This window comes from Gossypium hirsutum, chromosome D10, assembly GCF_007990345.1.
Source record: "Gossypium hirsutum isolate 1008001.06 chromosome D10, Gossypium_hirsutum_v2.1, whole genome shotgun sequence".
Lineage (NCBI taxonomy): Eukaryota > Viridiplantae > Streptophyta > Magnoliopsida > Malvales > Malvaceae > Gossypium > Gossypium hirsutum.
In genome coordinates this window covers 41,787,353-41,799,101 of record NC_053446.1, presented here as the reverse complement: position 1 = coordinate 41,799,101, position 11,749 = coordinate 41,787,353, and the positions used below count along the sequence as shown (strand labels likewise).

Genomic DNA, 11,749 nt, shown 5'->3' with positions numbered 1-11,749 from the left:
GGGGGATCCGAGAGAAAAAATTCACTTTGCAGATATAATATTTATATCAAAAGAACATGAAGCAATCATTTCTCATACAAATAACATGTCAATCATCCATAAATCAACTTATCAAGGTCACATATGACTTTTCGTCTTGTAACGTTCTAAGGCTTAAAGACGATTTGGTTTCAAGAAAAAGGACCATCAAAATGGTTCGAGCATAAAAATTAGTTTGACACTTGATATTGTCCCCTAATCGCCCCCTAAAAGCAATTCTAGACAAACTAGAAGACATGTTTGGAGGCCAAGTTGTCTTGGCTCAACACTAAACTATAACTAGTTTGATGAATGCCCAACAAAAACCTGGTACTCTGATAGGGGGTTGCGTGCGGACCAAGATCGAGTTGCCAAGTCACGAGAAAACTCCTACGAGGCTCTAAACGAGCAGATCTGAAAACCAACAGCAAGATCAGTTTTTAGAATTTCCAGATTTAAAATTAGAACCCTAAAACAACAAGAGATGAGCAAGAAACGAAAGCACTTATGAAAGAGATTTCGTGGAAGCCAATAACACGGAATAGCAATTAAGATCAGCTCCAATCTGTCGAATCTGAAAGAACAACACAAAACAGCACATTAACTTTATAATTCCAGCAAAACCGATTGGGCAGAAAATAGGGAATTGGGATGTCAAGAGCAATTGAAGTTGGAGAGATGAGAATGTTTCTTGATGTCAAATATCATGCAAAATAGATCTAGATTTTTTTGAGAATGGGCTGAAACGAACAAGGATAATTAATTCTGAAACTAAAGAAAATAGGATTCAAGAACGATTTTCCAGCAAACCGAATTTAATTGGGAATAGAATGTGCAGCCGATAAGATCAATTAAAAGGGGTAACAATGAATGTTTCTTGCTGCCAATAAGACCACCGAATAAGACCTTGAAGATTTTGATGGCTGAAAAACAAAGGAATTAAAAGATTAGTCAAAGGAATTCAATGCAAACAGTAAGAAAACTTAAAAGAACGAACAACAATAAAAATCAAGATAAATTCCTAAGGATCCTTGAAATCCCGAAAGACTTCACAATTCCCTTCAAACGACTCTAATCTCCCCTCTAAAGAATATCAATGGCAAGAAGAAGGTTGAAGATGGCTCCCACAATCAAACAATTGTTAAAACAACTTCTAAAGAAAACTCAAGAGAGAATTCTTGGAGAAAACCTCAAAGAAAATTCTGCACTTTAACAAATCTGAAATTTTAATGTATTTAAGTAGTGTATACAAGGGGTGGCCGACCATCACTCATATAGGCCTCAAACTAATCCTAATCTCATTAGGAAACTTAAAAATTAACCCTAAATAATAAAAATAATAAAAGAATTTCGGCCTAACACTTAAATGGGCTATTTTGGGCCGAATTTAACATGTAATATCTCTAGAGCCTAAAAAATTAAATTAACAAATAAAATGTTTACAAATTGGGCCCTTTGATATTTTGGCCTGATTTTGAACTAAGTATGTATGAATTTCTTATTGGGCTAGGAATTTGCTTATTGGGCCTCGCCTTCAAGAATTTGGGCTTGTGATCCATCTCCTACCGAAATTGGATCGTTGATGCTCGTAACGGAGATCCAATGCGTTTTGGCTGCAAGATTTGGTTTCTTAGACCAAGATTTCCAAGATTTGAAATCTTGATTTTCTTGATTCTTGAAATCTCTCCAAACAGCAAAATTGGGCCAAGATTCGGTTTCTTGATTTTCTTGAAAACAAGAAAGTGAATCTTGATTTTCTTCTAAGACCTTGCTAACAAACTCTTGAATGGTCTCATTTAGTTTGGAACTCATTTGGCGGGCCTTTGATCTCGTTATTGGGCCTTGTGGTAATTTGAGCCCATCACGTTCTTGAACTTGGATTGGGCCTTTTTGACTCGTATCATTCCCCCTTCCTCAAAAAGATTCGTCCTCGAATCTGAAAAATCAAATGGACTCGACTTTTCTCGATCAAACGGGACTAATGGCAATTGAGTCCACTGAAAAGTATAGCCATGAGTTAGTAAATAGCAACACAAACAAACTTGTAGTCCAATCATAAGCATAACAAACAAGTATAATTCATGCGAATGGACAGATTCAGATTACCATGCAAATAAGCTAATTTACTCGCCAATGCCTCGTCAAATATTCGAAACAAAGATGGACATGTATTAAGGCATTCAATCATCTCAAATTGTTTCCACAAACCATGAATAAATCGCGAGTAATAAATCAAATGGTAAACGTAATCATCACAAGTAGGTATTTGAAAAGGTTCACAGAGTTGCACAATCATACCATGCATTAATCGACGATTTATAGATTCATTCACACATGCATTATCAAAAACAAAAATCTTTTTATCAACTATTAAAACAGATAGATCATCAATAAATAAAAGCACGTTTCAATCTAAATGTTTTACAAAAATTAAATCATCAACACGATCTTTGTCACTATCCGAGGAGTACAAAAGTGTTTCAAAGGTTTCAAGCATATTACCTTTATAAGTAGAAGAATAAGGGTCGATTTTACCTTTTACATTTAAAACAAACTTTCGCTCATCGGGGTTATAGTGTAGTCGAAGCTTCGTTGTTGAGTTAACCTTTGTCAAATGGAACTCAAACTTCATGTACAACCACATAAACTGTTTAAGGCACGAATATAAATTGAAAACAAACTTGGCAAATTTCGTTACCTTATTCACCACAATAAATTTTCACAAATTCGAGGATTTTTCACAAGGCAAATAAAGAGAATAACAACTCACGCTTCCTTTCGTAATGACTTTATCAACCACAATCGAAGAATAATAATTAATCAGATCAAAATGAGGGGATCATCTAAGAACTAAGTCACCAAAAGTTTTATCCATAATTTTCAAATCTGCACGGGACTCGGTTGCTAAAATTTCCTTACCTCGCTTACCTTCGGGCTCATGTAGTGTGATTTCATCTTTGCCTATGTTGATCGTACGAAAGCGTCTTTCATTTGAGAGGTATTGAAGTTGAAAGTTATCTTTCGGTCTTTCGGGAACCTGAAAAGTAGCAACACAAGAAAAATTCATATCTTGGTTAGTGGAAACATTCCTCACTACCCTTTCCATGTCTTTTTCTTTTGTTTCTTTTTCGAACTCATTTTCTCTTCTTTCTTCAATTTCTTTTTCAATTTTCTTGTCTGTTTCCTTTTTACTCTCAATCTCTTTTTGTTCTTTTTCATTCTCTTTTTCTTTTTTGATTTCTTTTTCTGTCTTTCTTTCATTACAAGATAGAGATGTTACAAATGAATCAAAACGAAAAGACTTTCGTTGCGTATGTACGGAATGACTTGCATACGAACAATGATCCCCTTGGAAAACTTCACTCTCGACACTTGCTTTGCATCGTCTTGAATTCCTCGTTGAATAAGAGTCATGATAGGAATATCTTCTCGAATATTCGTTGGATGTTCGTCTTCTTGGCACTCTCATTTCTGCCTTTTCACTTGAATTAAGTTGTCCTCGTTGGGCTCTTTTCTTCACTCACATCTCATTGAGAGTAGCATTCAATGATCGAATTAAGACCGTCTATTCGTCTAACTATTTTTCGAACTTAATAAATGTATCATGGACATCATTATGGTCATTATCACCTTGACCAACCTTAGACATTTTCAAAAACCTGCAAAATAAACACTCAACACTCAAAAATAAAAGTTAGCAAATCTCACCGTTAATCACTTAAAAAGAATAAATCAAATTCTCAATGAGGTAGAATTCAGTCTTGTGAGTTCTTTAGTAGAGTTTATATCAACCAATTAGAGAGTGTATGAACCGAACTACCAAAGAATCCTAATTTGCACTAGGATGCCAAAAACTGACGAGACACCAATTGATTTGTGTCGCACCGAGGAAGAATTGTGCACACTTTAAAAATCCTACTAACACAAGAAACAATAAGGTGTTAGATAATGTAAAGGGAGAATAAAAGCAAAAAAATGAAAACCTACAGCTAAGAATCAATAAAAATTGCTGAAACCAGAAAACCCGAAAAACTGTGGAGTAACTTGACAACTTCGTTAGAGGTGTTCCCGATCTCCAAAAATCACAAAATTAAATCTGGAATGTCCTTAAATATTGAATTTTTTATCTGGAAAGTTTGGGCACCAAACTCAACCCACTGAATATTTTTTTAATTTTTATTGGATTTCGTATTTTTCAATTTTTTTGACTTTTTCGACTTATTTTTTTGTGGAATTAATTTTTTTATATTCAATAACAGTGCCAAAAATATGTATGTAAAATTTCGGATCAATCGGACAACGTTTACCCACTCAAATGAATTTTTTTCAAAAAAAATTTCTGGGTAAAACTGCTGTTTGTAGTTTAAAAAATAGAGATCAGTTTAGAAATCAACCAAGAACACCCAAAACGCCCAAAATCTGATACCAAATGATAGGGGGGTTGCGCGCGGACCAAGATCGAGTTGCCAAGTCACGAGAAAACTCCTACGAGGCTCTAAACGAGCAGATCTAAAAACGAACAGCAATATCAGTTTTCAGAATTTCCAGATTTAAAATTAGAACCCTAAAACAACAAGAGATGAGCAAGAAACGAAAGCACTTATGAAAGAGATTTCGTGGAAGCCAATAACACGGAATAGCAATTAAGATCAGCTCCAATCTGCCGAATCTGAAAGAACAACACAAAACAGCAAATTAAATTTATAATTCCAGCAAAATCGATTGGACAGAAAATAGGGAATTGGGACGTCAAGAGCAATTGAAATTGGAGAGATGAGAATGTTTCTTGATGTCAAATAACATGCAAAATAGATCTAGATTTTTTTGAGAATGGGCTGAAACGAACAAGGATAATTAATTCTGAAACTAAAGAAAATAGGATTCAAGTACGATTTTCCAGCAAACCGAATTTAATTGGGAATAGAATGTGCAGCTGATAAGCTCAATTAAAAGGGACAACAATGAACATTTCTTGCTGCCAATAAGACCACCGAATAAGACCTTGAAGATTTTGATGGCTGAAAAACAAAGGAATTAAAAGATTAGTCAAAGGAATTCAATGCAAACAGCAAGAAAACTTAAAAGAACGAACAGCAATAAAAATCAAGATAAATGCCTAAGGATCCTTGAAATCCCGAAAGACTTCACAATTCCCTTCAAACGGCTCTAATCTCCCCTCCAAAGAATATCAATGGCAAGAAGAAGGTTGAAGATGGCTCCCACAATCAAAAGATTGTTAAAACAACTTCTAAAGAAAACTCAAGAAAGAATTCTTGGAGAAAACCTCAAAGAAAATTCTGCACTTTAACAAATCTGAAATTTTAATGTATTTGAGTAGTGTATACAAGGGGTGGCCGACCATCACTTATATAGGCCTCAAACTAATCCTAATCTTATTAGGAAACTTAAAAATTAACCCTAAATAATAAAAATAATAAAAGAATTTCGGCCTAACACTTAAATGGGCTGTCTTGGGCTGAATTTAACATGTAATATCTCTAGAGCCTAAAAAATTAAATTAACAAATAAAATGTTTACAAATTGGGCCCTTTGATATTTTGGCCTGATTTTCAACTAAGTATGTATGGATTTTTTGATTGGGCTGGGAATTTACTTATTGGGCCTCGCCTTCAAGAATTTGGGCTTGTGATCCATCTCCTACCGAAATTGGATCGTTGATGCTCGTAACGGAGATCCAATGCGTTTTGGCTGCAATATTTGGTTTCTTGAACCAAGATTTCCAAGATTTGAAATCTTGATTTTCTTGATTCTTGAAATCGCTCCAAACAGCAAAATTGGGCCAAGATTCGGTTTCTTGATTTTCTTGAAAACAAGAAAGTGAATCTTGATTTTCTTCTAAGGCATTGCTAACAAACTCTTGATTTGTCCCATTTAGTTTGGAACGCATTTGTAGGGCCTTTGATCTCGTTATTGGGCTTTGTCGTAATTTGAGCCCATCACGTTCTTGAACTTGGATTGGGCCTTTGTGACTCGTATCATACTCCGATCATAGACAATATGGTTATTCTTATGGGTTACTTTGCCAAGGTTACAAATAATGAGGTCAATCTAGACTAGAACACACAAATAGAGATGGTGTTCAAAAGCTTTTCCAAGGATTTTGCAAGCTTTAGGGCCACCACATATAACATTGGGAACAAAAATCTAACGCTTACAAAACTCATGAATGAGTTACAATTCTATGAGTTGATGTTGAATGGAAGTCAACCGGCCCGAAAAGAAGAAACAAACTTAGCAGTTGCTTCTTCCTCTAAAGGGAAGGGAAAACATGCTTAAGAGAAACAAGGCTAAGTCATTTGGGCCACCTAAAGTGGGAAGGAAGAGAACCAAGAAGCTTAAAGAATTATCACAATTTCAAAGAGTGGAAGGGTTGCCTAGCCACTAAAGGCAAAGGCATGAAACTCTTTATGATTGAAATTTGCTTACTGAAAAATTCGATAGACCATTGGGTCATTGTTTTTAGAGCCACTAACTATGTGTGTTTCTCTACAGGGGTTCAAGGACACAAATATCTTAGAGATAATAGTCTATTTTGTAGACCGAAATGGGACAAGTGTGGCAGCTGAAGTAGTAGGAGATGTACATATTTATTTTGATAATTTTAGGAAGATTATTTTGAAAGACGTTTTCTATATACCTAGATTTGTTCCAAGATTTGTTCCGTTGTAGGGGGATTTTGCTCCCCTATCTTAAGTACCACTTATTTCGTTCTAAGGGACCGGAGCGTTTGAGCGCCATTTGGGATGAAGATTTGGGGCAATTTGGTATCTTGAACCCTTTACACGTGTGGAAAGGGGATTTCACTCTTCGTCTTCATTCATTTGCAGACGAGGTGTTGAAATTCTACGATGTTGCTCCCAACCAATTAGCTATTGAATTAGAGTTTGTATTTATATTAAATTATAATTATTACTTCAGATTAATTATCATTTAATTAGTGTAATATATATATTGATTAAAACTAATATTATATATTATAAATAGATACAAACTGATATTTTCGTCAAGTAAAAATCACGGTAAAAATGAGATGTTAGTAATATTTGATATGTTTTGCTTCCATCGTAAAAATGTAATCAATTTTCATTATGATTTGACATGTTTAGCTTTTGTTAATGTTATTTGTTGTTTGATATAATTATTTGATATTTACTAATACTTACTTCTCCCATTAGCAGTTATTGAAGCGCCAAATGTTGCACATAATAAATAATCCTAATTGAGGCAACTTTTGTATTTTTTCCGATATCTAATTCCAGGATCTACACAACTACTTGCACTTATTTTTGTGGTTTGACATATGCATTGCATGAGCAAGAATATACAAAATTGATGTATTTAGATAAAATTCTAACTTTAATTTAAATGTATATATATTATCATGTAACATATATATCTTTTTTAAACTTTACAATTGTGATTTATAATTATAAAAACATATATATTATCAAAATTTATGTTACTATTCCATTCTTTTTTACATTAAATTTATATGTTACTTGTCACATATATTTAATTACTATCGCAGATGCCCTAGCAAGCCTGCATGTTCTTCACGTAGCTGATCCAGAATGATATTGCGAAGTTAGCCAAGATTAGTGAGAACGTTTTTTTTTTTCTTTTTCCTACCAAAATATTAAATTTTCACTATAGTTTAAATTGAAATGCTATAAATTAAATTAAATTTTACTTAAAACATGTTATAGTTAATATAAAACTTAAAATTAAAGATTAAAACTATAAAATATCATTATATTACTAAATTAATATTAAAAGTTATTTTATTATTATATTTTAAATATTATAAAAAAAATTATTCAATAAAATTTGAATATATAAAGTCAGATAAATTTGTTAGTACAATAATTAATTTTTTACATTAACTTTGAACTATTTATTATATTTTGTATACATATTCTGATCTTATTCACTTCTATTATTTGCAGTTTGTTGTATCATACTAAAATTCATTTTTTTTATTTGATTTCTATATCCATATAAAATTTGTAAGCATAAAATATTTTTTTATAAATATCGTGATCGCTTGGTATATAATGAAACAACCTTTTGATCTACAAAACTATTTTATTTTATGATTTTGATTTCCACGATTTTTTTTCTTTTTTGAAAGCCCTGTGATGATTTTTGCTAAGTATAATTCCATTATTAAATATAGTTATAAATTATTAAATAATAAAAATATAAACCAGTATACTCACGTGCAACGCAGGTGATATTAAGACCTAGAAAATTATAAATTTTTATGTTTCATCAATATATTATAGGCTTTTATATATTTTTAATTATATTTTAAAATATATATTTTATATATTTTAAAATAATAATAACCGAAAATTGATATTTTATAAAATATAAAAATACACAAACTTATAAAAAAAATCTAGAATAAATCTAGACAAATAGGTGTCTAGATTTAAACATATCTAGACAATCATAAGATCATTCTTGATGTGAAAAATAATTTTTTTGATTAATTTATATATTTTAAAGATCTTTTAAAAAAATTAATTTATGTTCGTCACGTGACATACTGAAAGACTACCACATGCATGTCATCACCATATTGATTATCAATACCATATCAGGGCAAACAAACGGTGTTAGTGCATAGATATCAATTTAAGTGATGAGATTCAAATTTAAATTCAAATTCAAGTACCAACTAGGTCCCAAAAAACATTCAACTACCAACTAAATGCTTTTGAACAAATTTAGAGAACAAACTAAATGCTAATCCTAGAAAAAAAAAACAGTTCAAAATAAGCAAAAATAAAAATAAAAATAAAAAATTGCTCGTGATTAAAAACTATCGGTTAAAATTAATTTATTATTATCTCATGTATTGAGATATTTAAAGCATAATGTAATAGAAATAATGACAGAACCAATTTAATCCAAATCCGAAAACCACAAAATACCAATTCAATAAACTATTAAAATTATCAACACTACATCAAATTTAACAGCAAAAGCAAATCGGGAACTAGGACTTCGATGATCATAACTTCATGGACCAAGTTTTTCTTTTGCATACGAATGAGATCGCCAATCTGGAACCGAAAAATTGTATAGTGTCCATATTCGAATGTTAAACTTACCACATGCCACTTTTTAGAAATGACAAAAAAATGCCAATCCGGAAATATCAACGACTGTAATATATTGGTAGAGATGTTGAAGAATCTACAGATTAGGGAAAAGAAGAGCACACAAAAGGGGAGGGAGAATAGCATTGGGTTAACATACCAATCTATGCTCAACCAGATCATTACTTGCGTGTAGCTCTCTTTCGACCACGATCTCTGCCTGCTGGAATATCTTTTGAACTGCTTGTGATGTTCTTTTCAGCTTCTTCTTCACTTTCCTCAGCATTACTTCCACTATGGTAGCTCTCTGTTTTATCAGTAGATTCTTCCTCATCCACCGAAGCTTTTCCTGCAATTTCCTGTTTTGAGAGCTGGTCTCGAAGCTCCCTGAGTTTTGCCTTCTTTGAATTCAAGACCCCAAGGAACTGAAGATGGGACAAAGACCAATTCAGTCATAACATGCGAATGTTGTATGTATTCAAACTACATGTGAGGTGAAACTACATGTGAGGTGAAGTCCAGCCATGTTGCTCAGCTCTCCAAACTGTTAGAGCAGAGTTGGCATTGAAACCATAAACTTATCATTCAAAACGATTTTAACACGTATTTTGGAGTATTTGTCAATTTTCTTTTAACATTTTACTAACAAAATACAGTTTTAACTTATAACAAACAGAATACACCATTTTTCCTCATTCTCCCTGATCTCAAAATTGGCCAAGATTGATTAGTGATAATGTTTTAGATATCTTCTAGCAAGTATGGTTTCCCTTAGCTAAGTCAGATCAGAACAAATAAGCAGAGGGAAAAAAATAAGAATCATATACAAATTCAGTTCCATATCTGGTCTAGAAATCATGAAAGAGATAATTAAAAAATGAGCTGAAATAAGTACAGGAGATTCCTATTCAAGAATATATATATTTATATTATATAGCAATCCGAAACAATCACATCTACTTTACCAACTAAACCGCTCCATCAAGAAAATATCATTCCAGAAGAGAAAATCTAGAAAACCCCAATATAAACAAGAAGATGAAGCAAGAAAAATTTTAAAAAATTGCATAAGATAATAAAATGAAACCATAAGTTGCTCAAAAATATAATCAAATAAAAATTTAAAAAGATTCCTAACAAAGAAATACTCTCATCTTCCTATTCAAATTGAAAATTCCCTTATTTCATTAGCTTGCCTCAGAAATGGCAATATGGCTCAAACATGGAGATCTATACAGAGGGTTTAGAGAAATGGTAACCCTCAAAGACAATTTCTTCTGTTAAAACAAATAAAAATTCAAAGATGTTTGCATTTGATTATGTAGATGGCATAAAATAACAATAATCATGAACAAGTCAAATATTTTAGGTAACACACCTTTGCATAGATTTCTGATTCAAATTCCATCTTCTCATTGGTAAATCTCTCACTTTGTTCTAAACATTTCTCAGCTTCCAGTTTGAGCTTCTCAAAAGATTGAGTTTTTCTAACCACTTCTTCCTGTAAAATTCTTCTTATCAGCATCTGTATCATTATGACATAAGAATAAACATATACATACATATTTCATATATAACCATTGCAATTAACAACAACAAAAAGCTGAAGAGCTTATCATTGAGCTTCCAATGGAAGCAACAAGAAAATAAGACAATGGCCAAAAATTAGAAATATATATATAGAAAATACTACGCTTAGGTTAATGTTTGCATCCATAAGAAAATCCAAAATTCCTGCTGTAATCTTTCGGCTATCATACGACGGCTGGAATTTCCATCGCCATTCAAGCTTAGTTCCTTCTCTTTCGAAAGTCCATGAAAGCTGCCCAAAAACAAAAAATCAAAAAATAATTCAAGTATTAATTTTTAAGATACTCAAATTTACTCTTCTTTGTTTTTCTCAAAGGACAAACAAATTCAAATCAAATTCTTCGAATTAAGCAAATTCACAGAAAAGGAAAAAGCTAACTCTTTTGTGGTCATCGCCAGCATCAACGAACCGGTAGACTGTACCGGGCTGTTGAAACCCTAAATACCGTTCGGCTAATTCAATGTATTCAGCGACGGGCTGATCCCACTGAGCCGCTCTTTCCTGCACCTCCTCCTCCGTCGCTGCGACAAATTCAAAATGTTTGAAGTAAAAATAGAACATTTAAGTATTAAATTGGTCGGAAACTTTGATAGAGAAGCGGAGGAGTACCGTTGCAGAGCCAAGCGCGGAGGCCATCGGTGACGGAGAGATGGAAGTGAGTATCGAACCACGTGCCTTTCACGAAGAGAGGATCGGTGCTTGGAATTTCAAGCTTAAGGCAAGTATGTCTTGCCGTTGTCGTAGAGCTGCTTTCCATTATTTAAGTGCTTAAACACTAATTTATTTCTATCTTTTTCAAGAACAGCTTATGGAGTCTTCCCGCTTTCCCTTCGCTGCTGCTTTTCAAAATCTGTTTCGTTTTATTTATTTTTTTCTTTTATAGGAGAGGAAACTTACTCTGCAATCTTAATTTAGAGATAACTGCACTGCACATTTGGTACATGTGGTTTTATAGAATATTTAATGTAATAAAGGCGTGATTCATTATTTACCCTTTAAACTTTTTTTCATT

General features: G+C 32.7%; 1 protein-coding gene across 2 annotated transcripts; it reads right to left on the bottom strand.

Moving 5' to 3' along the window:
- Positions 1 to 9,050: 9,050 nt before the first annotated feature.
- On the bottom strand, positions 9,051 to 11,675 carry LOC107893239 (DNA repair protein XRCC4). 2 transcript variants are annotated; one of them, XM_041103222.1, is made up of 5 exons: positions 11,347 to 11,675; positions 11,116 to 11,258; positions 10,837 to 10,968; positions 10,525 to 10,647; positions 9,051 to 9,571 (listed from the first exon to the last, which is right to left on the bottom strand). In XM_041103222.1, the coding sequence occupies exons 1-5, from the start codon at positions 11,492 to 11,494 to the stop codon at positions 9,329 to 9,331; spliced, it is 789 nt and encodes a 262-aa protein (XP_040959156.1). In that variant the 5' UTR covers positions 11,495 to 11,675; the 3' UTR covers positions 9,051 to 9,328. The 2 variants fall into 2 exon arrangements, with proteins under 2 accessions (XP_040959156.1, XP_040959157.1); XM_041103223.1 differs by having other exon boundaries at positions 10,840 to 10,968.
- Between the last annotated feature and the right edge of the window lie 74 nt (positions 11,676 to 11,749).

Excerpts from the sequence above, each read along its gene's own strand:
- LOC107893239 (XM_041103222.1), bottom strand. The coding sequence starts at position 11,494 with ATGGAAAGCAGCTCTACGACAACGGCAAGACATACTTGCCTTAAGCTT. Across the intron at positions 11,259-11,346 it reads CCGCGCTTGGCTCTGCAACG|CGACGGAGGAGGAGGTGCAG; the intron begins GTACTCCTCCGC and ends AATTTGTCGCAG. Across the intron at positions 10,648-10,836 it reads CAAACATTAACCTAAGCGTA|GAAGAAGTGGTTAGAAAAAC; the intron begins GTATTTTCTATA and ends AGAATTTTACAG.